This window comes from Lactuca serriola, chromosome 3 (genome assembly GCF_051521515.1).
Source record: "Lactuca serriola cultivar US96UC23 chromosome 3, Lser_US96UC23_V15, whole genome shotgun sequence".
NCBI classification, from domain to species: domain Eukaryota; kingdom Viridiplantae; phylum Streptophyta; class Magnoliopsida; order Asterales; family Asteraceae; genus Lactuca; species Lactuca serriola.
The window spans coordinates 52,502,541-52,515,843 of NC_136410.1; the positions used below are offsets into that span (position 1 = coordinate 52,502,541).

Here is a 13,303-nt window from a genome sequence, read left to right on the forward strand (position 1 = left end):
CAGAAATTCACAATCGGATTCGTTGCATCAGATTAGAGAAAATCGAAGCAGATTAACAAAATTGCTTCTCTATTAGGATTGTCAAGGATCAAGACTCAACACTCAAGTGTAAAGTGTCAACTGATAAGAATTTGAGATTTGAGAATTGAGAGCTATGTATTATTGATTTCTGGACTGCAAGTGAAAAATAGAGAAATCCGTTCTTACTTTTTATTTATCGGAAATGTATTCTAGGTAGGCATGCTTTCCCCAATTTTCTTTCTCACGTAGTAAACAAATCACATAGATGGGCTAAGTTTTTTGGGCCATTCTAATATGTAATATAAACATAATTGGACTCTTCTGATAACCCTGCAAATTTGTTGCCCTGGGCCTAAGCCAAAGTCACCCACGTATTGGTCGGTTCTATGTTCCTCTATCTTATTCTTCGAACTCTAGTAACCTTATTTACATATATCAACTATATATATATATATATATATATATATATATATATATATATATATATATATATATAGAGAGAGAGAGAGAGAGAGAGAGAGAGAGAAAGAGAGAGATAGAAATGAATATATGGCTGTTATGTACCTAAACTTAGGTAAATAATTTTTTAAATGATGTAGTTTTAAGCAAAATAAATCCAATTTCATTTTTTCTAAATTTTGTTTTAATAAATTACAATTGAATTAAATAAAATTATGTAATAAAAGAGTTCAATTATATAGTTTTTTGTTGCAAAAATCTCTCAAAGTTTCTATGCAAAATAATAAAAAAAGCTATACTTATTAACGTACACATCAAAACATTTTGTCATTTAATTGGAAAGCTATAACCACTGAATTTGTGAAAACATTGATCGAATTATCTATATGTTCTTTTTTACTAATATTTTATTATTTTATATTTAAAAATTAGTTGGCTTTCGTAAATGGTCATTGCTTTCAATGTTTTAGGTTCATAAACACATTAAAAGATAACATAGATTCGATGGAGTTAGTAAGGCACGTGTTTTTACGAAGAATACTTACCATCGTATCATGATTTGTTTGGATATATTCAAATTAAAACAATGTATTTTGGAGGGTTATAAGTTTACATACATGACAACCATATATTCGCTAACCCATATATATATATATATATATATATATATATATATATATATATATATATATATATATATATATATATATATATATATATATATATATATATATATAACTTTTGAGTTGTTGTAGTTAATAATCGAAATTTGAAGAATTGTTGACATGTTGGTTTAAAATGTAAGTTAAAGAAACTCATTAAGTGGTCGTTCCTAATTATTAGAAAGTGAATATTCATTGAGGATTCAAATGAATATGGTGAATATTTTTTGACATTTATTATAATAGATAGATATCTAGATATAGATGTTAAACTCTTTTTGTTCATATACCTACTTTTATAATTTTTTATATTAAGAAACACAATAGCTTCAAGTGATAAAAGTTATACAAGCACGTCTAATGCTTGTCAAAAAATTGAGTCGTATGATAAATTTGTTTTGTCTATGTTAAACACGTGTTACTAATATTAATGTTTGGCAAGGAAATTAATTTTTGTTTATCATACATTTTTCTTTAATCTTTCAATCTTCACATGATTTAAACAAATTTCCCATAGTAAACACTCACAACCTTTTGTTTTGAAAGGTTTAATGTTGTTCAAATCATCTGATATCTGTTTAGTTAGGAAAAAGACGGGTTCTTTCGACCAATCCTTCGACATAAATATGTGCCATTATTATAATGATGTTTGTCATCGGCGTGTGATGTATATGTGTACTACTAACGGTATGATAAAAACTATATTCAAAGTCCGTATCTTGGTTTCTTATATTATGTGGGATATAGAATTTGGTTTGTCTGCATGTGGTGGTGTTGATTAATTGTGTTATTGTGATGTCGAAAGCTGGGGAACTTCTATAGTTTCGTCACCAAATATGCTATAGTCTGTCAACCAATCAAGCTCTCCGAATTCTAGTTGTTCTTTCTGCACACCAACATAATACTATGGTTTCAATATCTCTAACCACCTATATTAAATAACTTTGATATGTGAATACTGATTCCTGAATAGTGTTGTTATACATTGTCGGAGGATTTAAAATAACTTTGGTTCGTGGTGGTTTTGCTCGGACTCGTGGGGGCTAATGGGAGGAACTAAAAGTAAGAGTTATTCGGATTTCGGTGGTTAAGAAACGCTAGTGGTTGGCAACAAGGCTACCGGCGGAATGAATCGGTCCATCACAATCGCAAAAGAACATAAATTGATGTTGTTTTCTCCCACAACAAAGAATTTTAAATCAAATAAATCAAATACGAATAGTTATCCCAACTCAGTTCGATGATAAACACGGGTTTATAACCCATAGTGTGGTGAGGTACAACTTCGATCCTTGGGACTTGCATAATTCCTCTTTGATTGCCGCTTGTGGGAGAATTTTCCCTGGAAGTCCCTTACGAGCGCTGAGTTTGCCTGTGTTTGCAGAGCTCAAACTTGGGCTGCGCGTTTAAAAGTACGCATAGGCTTCCGTTGAATCATTTTCCGTCTCCAAAAAAATTAAATCAAATACGAATACTAGTTAAAAGAAATGAAGCTCCAAATAAACAAAAAAAAAAGAATTATAAAATTACTTGGCAAATATCACAACCAGGAAGATTATTTGAAATTTTTAGAGGGAAGATTAAATGATGCAGTTTCTATTGATGTAGGTGATGTTTGGTTTTTCGAAGTGAAAATTAATGAAGTCTGCGGACTACCTCTGCAATCCTCTGTAGCAGAAGAAGTGGAACAAATGGCTGCAGTCTATAATAAGAAGTATGTTTGTTTTTTAACATCTGCAGACTGCTACAGTAAAATGAAAGTTAAATAAGCTAATTTTATAAACTAAAAATAGTTCTCAACACCGAAATTTTAATAATTATAGTCTTAAAACATTGAAATAATACTAAAATGAACATGTAAAAAACAAAAATATAAAACTTTTTAAAAAAGACTTTAAAAAATATAAAAGAAGCTAACAATTTAATTCTACAAAAAAAAAAAATTTTAAAAATATAAAAAAAGAAAATGATAAAAAAATGTATGAAAGTATTGCAAACGATGTCTACAAAATTTGTAAAAAATTACACACGTTAAAAAAGATGCAACCGAAACTGAAAATATTATTAACAGAAACGGTAAAAAAATTAAAAAAATCAAAGTTTTTTTTTCTTCTTAAAATCAAGTTTAAAAATTTGTGGAAACTATAAAATAAATTGTATCAAATTTGTAAATAAAAGTTTAAAAAAATCAAAGCTTTTAAAAAAAGTTTAAAAAAAATAAGTTATACCAAAATTCTACAAAAAACACTTGGAGAAAATGAAAGCTGAAGAGGTTTGAAGAGGCAAGTCAAGTGTTGCGCCGCGCAGCACACGCGCAGAGGTTTTGTAGTCTGAAGCCTTCCAAAAAAACAAACTGTTGCGAGAGGGAAACTGTTGCGCGTGCGTCGCGAAGCAAAAAGTGGTTTGAATTGTTTTTTTTAGAAAATCAAACAATACTTTAATGATGTAGTTATGAACTAACACACCAATAAATGCGTTTTTAATGCCTTTTACCACGATTTTAGAGCATACGGTGTGGGTGTGTTGCTTCTCGTTATTGTCGACATGGAGGGTAAAAATGGCGTGACAACGAGATCAACACCGCCCCCCATCTCGTTTATCCTCGTCGTGGCATTTCTCAATGCCGTCTCCACCTAATGAAACGAGCAAAAAATCGACCGTTACCATTTTAAACCGTTTGAATATGGTTAATTTAATAAAAAAACTTTAAAATTAATTATTCTTTTCCTCTATAAATACCTATTATATCTAAACAATTTTTTAAATACATAATTTCTCTATAATCTCAATTATCTTCAAAAAAAATTATGGATCCTTTCGACTCGTCCGATGATTCCGATGACAATATATATTCTTCAGGATGATGTATTAGTATTATACTAACGAGCTGCTACAACCAAATTCATCCCCTATACTAACAAGACGTGCGATGTTAAACAGAAATCGTGAGGAAGGACACGAGCATCTATATTGCGATTACTTTGCAAATAATTGTGTTTACAAGTCGAAGGATTTCAAAAGAAGATTTTGTTTGAGTAGGAATGTGTTCCTACGGATCGTCAATGCCTTGGAAAGCCGGTATCGCTTCTTTACTATACTTTTATAAAATATATATATATATATATATATATATATATATATATATATATATATATATATATATATATATATATAAATCCAGTACATGTTTCTTTAATTTTACAACATATACAATGCATTTTTAAACTGTAGTTAATATATGTTTAGGTATGAATTTTCCAATTGAGATATGATGCTAAAGGTAGACCAGGGTTTACAACGTTGCAGAAATGTGTTGCGGCCATTCGTTTGATGACTATGGGGGAGTCACCCAACACCATGGACGACTATATGAGAATGTCCGAAAGAACCGCAGGGAGAGTTTGTATACATTGTCAAAGGGTGTTGTTGAAACATTTGGAGACGTGTATTTGCGGAAACCTTCGCTGCATGATTTGCAAGAATTGTATGCGACGCATGAAGAACGCCATGGGTTTCCCGGAATGATCGGAAGCAATTGATTGCACACACTGGAAATGGAAAAATTGTCCGGTAGCATGGAAAGGGCAATACGCAAATGGTCATCACGGATCACCTTCGTTGGTTTTAGATGCTGTTGCTTCTCATGATTTATGGATTTGACATGCATTTTTTGGGGTTGCGGGTTCCAAAAACGACGTCAACGTTCTTGATCAGTCGCCAATATTCGACGATTTTTTGAATGGAAAGGCCCCGAATGCTCCTTTCACAGTGAATGGAAACGAATACAAATATAGATATTACCTTATAGATGGAATATATCCTCAATATTCTACATTCGTGAAGGCATTCCGTCACCCAATTGAAGAACGAGACAAATTTTTTAAGAGAAGACAAGAAGGAGCACGTAAGGATGTGGAACGTGCTTTTGGAGTGCTGAAGGTGAAGTGACATATAGTTGAACATGCAGCACGACCAGTGGATTTAGAAACTCTACGATATATCATGTATGCATGTATCATAATGCATAACATGGTAGTAGAAGACAAATGGCGAAATATTGCACACTATATCCCAACGGAGCCCAGACACGTTCAGTTTCAATCAGAAACAGCAGAGTATTTGCATCGAGTTGTTGACATTCAGGATGCAAATAAACACAGACAACTTCGAGAGGACTTGACAGATTATATCTTATATGGTAACAATAACGATAACGAATAACGTTTAATTTTTAAAAAAAAATGTTTTTTTTAACGAATAACATTGTATTTTTTTGTTTGGAATTTGGATGTTATGTGTAATTTAATTTCTATGTTAATTTTATTCTTTTTAAATTGTTTTTATTGTATGTTATTTATAATTTTTAAACATTATGATTTATTTATTATGTTATATTTAAAAAATATTTCTCTAAATTAAAAAAAAAATTGAAAAAAAATAAAAAATAAATTATAAAATGGAAAAAGTTTGTGTTATAACAAGATGCAACATGGTAACTATTTCCCCACTTGGTGTTATAACACCATTGGTGATATCGCATGTGGGGTGACACCAAAATGATGTTATGACTAGTTGTCCACATCTTATACTCTTAGAGAAAACTCAACAATTTTAGCCTATGTGCTTCATTTTTTATTGATTCGTGTGTTTGTTGACCAAAATATTAGTTTTGTACTGGTGATTGGCGTTCATGCAGTCTTTGATGCGTTATCGAAGGCCGTATTTTTCAGTTTTGATATCGAAAAATTTCCGCACACAAAATCCCTTGTCATTAACGGTATAGCCATCTGTCGGTATTGGTCTCATACTTGAAGTGCACCATAACATATTATTTAATGTTCGTCAAAATTCACATGACAAGTAAAGCTGTAAGATGTACAAGCACGCAAGCATTGGTACAAGAGAAATAACAATAAAGATACCCAAAACACACGCAATATCCATATATAATTAGTGCCACATCAGGTGTTCAAATAGCTAGTACCATATACCATACAACCACCTATCTAGTGCTCGCAAGAAAAAGAGATGGTTACAACAGGAAAGATAACACGTGAAGTTGAAATCAAATGCGATTGTCACCTCATCTATGAACTCTACAAGCACACACCACACGAATCTGCAGTCGTTGACCCTGAAAAGGTTGAAGCTTGCCATTTAGTTTCTGGTCAACGGGGTTCTCCTGGATCTGTCATTCAGTGGCACTACTACCATGGTAAACTAACTCATCCGTGTTAATTCAACATAAAAACTTGTCTCATGTTCGATCCATATATATATACCACCAATACACGCACACAGAGATACACAAATATATGAATGTATGTACAATTAAACTAATTATGGTTTTTTCTGTAGATGGAAAACTGGAAACTGCGAAAGAAATCATTGAAGAAGTTGATGATGAGTTACACAAAATTGTGTTCAGAGTGATTGAAGGAAATATCTTAGAGGTGTATAATCCATTTATCATCACCCTTAAGACTGAAGATGTGGGCGATAAGAAATTCGTTATATGGACTTTGGAGTTTGAGAAGGTGAATGCAAGTATACCTGATCCAACACAATATCTGGACTTGCTTTGTGGAATTGCTGGAAATATGGATGCTCATTTTCTCAAGCAATCATGATGTCGCCGATATGTTCAATAAATAAATGCTATGTTGGTGATTTGTTTCACTAATTTGATTTAAGTGTAATGGGATTACTTTTGTTGACCAAAAGTGATCTTGATAAATATTAAACAAGTAAGGAAGGTGTGGAGTGCACACTTGTTTAAGTTTATTTAAGATTAAAAGTAGACTGTCATTTAGGGGCGAAGCCCCTGAACGAACGGGGGTCCAGGGGCAACGCCCCTGGAAGCGGGGTCCAAGGGGCAGAGCCCCTGGCTGGGATCGAGCTGTATTGAAAATGCATCAGAAATCCAATAAAAGATTTAGAATATTTGACCCGTTTTTGACTTGGTATTAATTCTTATAGAAAACCCGGATTTATGACAGTTTGTTGACTGTTGCCAAACTGTTTTATGATAGTTTTGACAATTTTCAGACAAAGAAGGTATTTAACCGATTTTGGTCAGTTTTTTCTGGTACTTACGACAATTCATATACTCATTCTCTGTTCTTTTCTCTTCTGAGTCTTATCCAATCAAAGATTAGGGAGTACCACCCAATACTTTGATTTGATAGTGAAATCACAATTCTCAGAATTTCTAAGGCTATTTTATCCTTATTATCTTACATGCTAAAGATATGTTCGGAATAAATATTGACAGTTTGTGAAGATATGTATTTTTTTTTTGTAAATTAGCATGGTGTTATATGGTTTACTTCAATTACTTTTGTTGGAATTGAATTATCTTTTGCTTGATTTTTGAAAGTAAAACGACTCACCTTTGATAGTCACTTTTGCAGTTTATGTTTTTCTAAAAGTTTAAAACTTTGGAATGGTTCTTGAAATGTGTGAAATCGTGGAATGGTGTAAGATTTTGAAGTTGCTTTTTAATTTAATATTCTTGATGTTGTTTTCGTTCTTGATTGGGATTGGATCTGGTGCTGACGTGCTGTTTGGTGGTGCTCTTAAATCAATAATTGATCGACAACAGAAGAGAGATTTAAAGATCGAAATCATGGATTCCCATTAAACATTGAAATGAAGATTTATTAAATACTGCTGAGAAACTTCATAACACTGATGAAGTCTTAACCGGTTCAGACCCAAATGAGACGTTTAGCAATCAAGCCAACAGTGAAAGACAGGAAATTGTCCAGCATGTGAACCAATCAGACGAGGGGAAGATAAACGCTGCTGGTATTTAGTCTAAAAAACGAATTGGTGGTGAATTTTATTAGTTCTAGTATTTGATATAATAACAAGTTTTTTTTTTCTTTGATATATGTTATTTACATTCTGTTTTAAAAATTTTGAACTAGGTTTCCAATAAATTATGTTTTAAATATGCTATTTACAAGTTTTTTGTTTGATTATTTAAAGGAAATGTGGATAGATTTCTAAAAAGAAAATCATCAACAAATGCGGAAATGTCTCTAATAAAAATTCCAACCTAGCTCTGTCCATTAGAGCCTATTGAAAATAATATAATTGACATTTCGTGGGATAAAATATATTTAGTTGAAGATTTGATTGAAATTTTTTATTGATCTTATGAATGATGGCAGGGGCGGACGCAAGAATTGATAGCAGGTGTTGCCGAATTCTTTTTTTCCCAGGTGAAACATAATATAAAACCAAAAATTAATTCATTACGTCTACTAAAAAAACCATCAATTACATAAAAAGTTAAAAACATAACAACTATCTATTACAATTTAAATTTATCCTCTTCGTGCCGACATCTTTTGGAACCGTTCCATTACTTTTTCATTCTCAACTTTCATAAGTACTTCGGTCTCAATATAGCAAAGCAACGCGTCGTTCAAAAAGTCATCACCAATTTTGTTGCGCAAGTCGGTCTTCAAGAGTTTCATCTTCGAAAAGCATCTTTCTACACTTGCGGTTGCTACGGGTAATATCAAAGTCAACTTTAAAAGCTTATAAACCAAAGGATAAGACCGATGTTTCCCCGTAATAACCATCAAATTAACGAGAAAGTTCGGAAATTCCTTTCAAACTAGTGAAACGCTCATCTTTGATGCAAGAGTGATAAAATATGTCAAGTTGTCCTTCAAGGTCTATCATATCTGAATCATCAAAGTCATACTTGTACAACTCACCCAACTTCAACAACTTTGATTTGTCAAATTGTGCAAATGAATCACAAGGGCTCAAACCACCCATGTATTCTAGTAGTTGGGTGGTTGTTTCACTAAATCGATCCTGATATTCTATAAGTTGCATATTTGAAGATTTCAACCTCAAAATGAAATCTATTAGTCTTTGTGGTCTTACGGTTTCTCGCACCAACATACAAATCTTCCATATCCAAAATATCAATATTGTGTGTTAAACAAAAAGAGGATACCTTTGGTAAAATGCTAGCAAACCTTGTGTTTCTTAAAGCTTTCAATGCTTCCATTGTCCCTCTAACCATCGAAGCTGCTTCTAAAATGTCTAGATCTTTTCTTTGAAGTTGTTTTGACAATGTACCCATGAGGTGTAAAATCTCATACATCATATATAAGTAAAACATGAACTCATATGATTTAAAATATGATAAGATTCCGGACACTTGTTGACGGTTTGCTAATGACCCTCCTTCTTCTTTCACAAAATCTAACACTACAAGAACATCCGAAAACAACTTCATCAAACTTGTGAGTGTGTTGCAATTAATGTGAACCCCATCTTGTATCTCCCGCTCGAACTAGTGTAGTCTCTTGATTTAACCCTTTCCCCGTTTCAAGTTCACCACTGCACAATCCTTTTTGCACCCTTTCCCTTGCTTGTTCCCGTAGTAAGTCTTTTCTTTTACACGAGGCACAAACAACATTAACCATCAACGAAATTTGCTTAAAAAATCACTAACACCATCATGCTTTTTTGCTACAGCCACAACCACTAATTGAAGTTGGTGTGCAAAGCAGTATACATAAAAGGCTGTGTCATTCTCTTGTAATATCAAAGCTTTCAAACCATTGAATTCCCCTCGCATATTGCTAGCCTCATCGTAACCTTATCCTCTTATCTATTAAAAAATCAAAAAATATATATATGATATAACACATAAATCTAATTAAATTAAATTGAAATAAAAAAAAGTAAATAATAAATTACCTGACTAAAACTCAACTTATTACTTGTAAGGACTTCATTTATGACATTTTTTAGTGTCAACGCGGATGTGTCCTTCACGTGAACAAGTCCAATAAATCTTTCCTTCACAAAGCCAAGATTATCGACATATCGCAAAACAATAGCCATTTGCTCCTTTTTTGAGATATCACTAGATTCATTAACTAATAAAGCAAATACATCTTACCCAATCTCTTGGCGAATACTCAAAAGTACTTCTTGTGCAAAACATTGCACAAGTTCCTTTTGAATTTTTGGGCAAATAAGTTGATTGTTTTTAGGAGCATTTTCTAAAGTATTGTTGAAAATATCTTCACTAGTCTCTCATATGGCTTTTAGCACTTCAATGTAAAGCCCTCTATTTTCCGAGTTAACCGACTCGTCATGACCACGAAACGGTAAACCGGTTTTCAATAAAAGTCTAACAACAATAATAGAAACACGTAACTAGCTTTATATTATGGTCCTCCGTTTCAGTTTGCCTCCTCAAGAGTACATCAATAGCTGGTTTTTCTCTCAATAGAAAATCACATTTTTCTCTTGCTTTGTTGTGAAAACTATCAATACTACCCTCATGAGTCCAAAATGCATTTTTTTTTTAATTCCAAGTATCAAAACCTTGGGAGACAAATGCATCTCTCCCTCCTTTTTGTCCCATGAGGTCTCCACACACATAACAATATAAACAATATGCTCTATTCTTTTTCACACTATATTCCAACCAATCAAAATTTTTAAACCATGAAGGAACGAAGCTTCTTAATCTATCACCTATTTTCTTTTTTGGAAACTTATGTGGCATTATTTGACAAGGCCCTTGAAGCAAATAAGCTCTTCTTACATCATCTCTTACATTTGATTTATAACTTGTAATATTTGGCCTATCCGCCAGGTCCTTTGGAAGATCTTTCAAATCAACAGTTTCATTCCATTCATTAGAGCATGGTGTTTGTGGAATTGCATTAGAAACAGAAGGAATTGATTGATTGGTGATTGGTGTTTGGGAAGATCCTTCACCACTTTCATTAGGATTAGGTCTTGGTCTTTTTCCAAGAAAACCACCAAGGGTAACCTACAATTCAACATTAAGCTAAATAACTACTAATTTCACCAAATCATCCAATATCTTCAATAAAAGCATACCAAATTGGTCAATAACATCAATAAGTGAATAACATCAATAGAAACATAAAAATTTCAACAATTCCAATAAGATTGAGACTTGAGACATAGCATTATAGCAATTTTATTTCACTAAATCAAGCAATAAGTCAATATAATCCATAGAAACATAACAATTTCAACAATTCAAGATAAAAACATAGCAATTTCGATTTCAAACTAAGCAAATTAGTAAAAGTTTCAACTTAAAAGTTTCAACTTACTTGCTTCATTCTTAGGCTAGGGTTTGGAGAATACTTGGAGTCTTGGAGTCAAATCGAACAATGGGTTAATGAGATTTGATTTTTGCTCAAGGAATGGAAGAAAGATTGCAACGAGCCAGGCCAGCGATTCGATTTTTTTTTTCTTTTCTGTCGATGTCGATCGAAGCCTTCAGCCTTCACAGAAGCTTCGTATTTTCCCTCTGATGTCGACAATTTTTTTTTTGGCATATGTTCCTTCATTTTTTCTTTCATCCGATTAATGAAATGTCCAAGTGGACCAAGTCCAAACTCCCAATTGGACTATCTTACAAATGTCATTGGACTTTTTTTAGGCTTATTTGTTTTTTAGGGCTGCAATTAATAATGTTTTTGGGCTACTAATTAAGAGTTTAAGTTATAAACTAAATAACTAATTATAACTTTAGGTTGTAAATATATTTTTGGCATTCCTTGATCCAATAGAGTGACAAAAAAAATTATGTAGTTGTCAATTTGTTTTACGTAGTGGCACGGTAAGTAAAAAAAAATCGAAAAATTTACCACTGCGTACGGGGGAACTAGGTGTTGCCGGTGCCACACCGGGCACCTAGTAAGAACCGCCCCTGAATGATGGGGTGCCGGGGTGGTAGGTTTTTTTTTTTTTTTTTTTTTTTTTTTTTTTTTTTTAAATATAATTTGACTTTTATGCTAGTGCATCTATATATAAAGAAAAGAAGATTATTAACTTGGTTTTTGGTTTTTTTGCAAGATTAGGAAAATAAGACCAAGTCTCCGATACATTTCATACAAATACAAATAAATTATCCTACTTTCTACAAGATATTACACGTATTTAATTTACATAAAATAATCATAAAAATGGATGTCAACTTACATGAGAAAATATATAAGCAAGTATAACTTTGTATAGCTCTTAAACCCCTGTATGAAATCATCTAAAACATATTAGAAATCTACGATCCTTCCAAGTTTTAAGTAACTTAATAGACATCAAGGATTTTAACCATTCGGACTCTAACCCTAATAAAGTTAGCAATTTGCCTAATATTGAATGGAAAAGCAAAATAACGACATTTAGTAAGTCACAAACAGATATATATATATATATATAGGTTCATTTGAGACCACCTATATTTTGTGAGACATAGGGAAAAAATCTTAGTCATTGATCAAATTTGATCTTGTGGTTAAAAAAACCCTGATTAAAGCGCTTAATTAAACACTCAATGGTAGATTAGTCAGCTTTTAATCATATAATGAAATCCCCTGATTTACATGATCTTTCCTTAATCAATGTAACAAAATCAGATTCACTCTTTCATCCGTTGACTTCCTCATATGGTTTTCTCAATCGCAACAATATGTTGATTGAATGAGAAGCAAAAAACTTGAGTTTTGTACGTTAATTGTCACTCACGCTGCGACGATTTGTGATTTTACAGGCTTATTGAAAGAGATTTCAACAATTAATCAGTAGTTCACATCGATTTCAAGCTTTCACGAGTGACTGATCATCAATTGATATCATCGATTGAGATCGTTTTCAGCAATTGAAGGTTTCTTCGGAATCGGATCTTATCCCCTTTATTTGATGATTTTCAACTTCAGAGCTAGATTGAAATTGATTTTTCACCAAAATACGCTTTCATCAAGTTACATAAACTGATGTTAGCAATTGATCATAAGATTCATATCGCTTTCAATATTTTCAAGCTTCGATTTTGCTTCCTGGTAAGCTCTTTCAACTATTCATCATCATCGTCATCAGATCGAGATCGATTTTCAGCCCCTTCAAGCTTTGATTTTTACTCCTAGATCTTAAATTTTCAATCTAATAATGTATGTACAAAACAATTACTATTCTCTAGCAAATTCTCTTAATCTATACATGCATTCTATGTGTTTGATGAAAATCCTGAATGAACAAAGAATTTGATGTATCATTCCTCTTTCCCACGACTAATGTCTTCTTTAAGAATTGGAGTATAATTCTTTAAATATGAGTCACAATTGGTATAAAACAAT

General features: G+C 32.4%; 3 protein-coding genes across 3 annotated transcripts; 1 reads left to right on the forward strand and 2 right to left on the reverse strand.

The window, feature by feature from the left end:
* Nucleotides 1-6,108: 6,108 nt before the first annotated feature.
* LOC145094427 (kirola-like) lies at nucleotides 6,109-7,525 on the forward strand. Its single transcript, XM_079032632.1, has 3 exons — nucleotides 6,109-6,357; nucleotides 6,501-6,797; nucleotides 7,383-7,525. The coding sequence occupies exons 1-2, from the start codon at nucleotides 6,171-6,173 to the stop codon at nucleotides 6,770-6,772; spliced, it is 459 nt and encodes a 152-aa protein (XP_078888758.1). The 5' UTR covers nucleotides 6,109-6,170; the 3' UTR covers nucleotides 6,773-6,797; nucleotides 7,383-7,525.
* Nucleotides 7,526-8,741: 1,216 nt separating this feature from the next.
* On the reverse strand, nucleotides 8,742-9,252 carry LOC145095251 (uncharacterized). The gene is made up of 2 exons (XM_079033164.1): nucleotides 9,124-9,252; nucleotides 8,742-9,074 (listed from the first exon to the last, which is right to left on the reverse strand). Exons 1-2 carry the CDS (start codon nucleotides 9,250-9,252, stop codon nucleotides 8,742-8,744), a joined length of 462 nt encoding a protein of 153 aa, XP_078889290.1.
* Nucleotides 9,253-9,774: 522 nt separating this feature from the next.
* LOC145095252 (uncharacterized) lies at nucleotides 9,775-11,287 on the reverse strand. The gene is made up of 4 exons (XM_079033165.1): nucleotides 11,279-11,287; nucleotides 10,512-10,965; nucleotides 9,876-10,057; nucleotides 9,775-9,786 (listed from the first exon to the last, which is right to left on the reverse strand). Exons 1-4 carry the CDS (start codon nucleotides 11,285-11,287, stop codon nucleotides 9,775-9,777), a joined length of 657 nt encoding a protein of 218 aa, XP_078889291.1.
* Nucleotides 11,288-13,303: the final 2,016 nt, after the last annotated feature.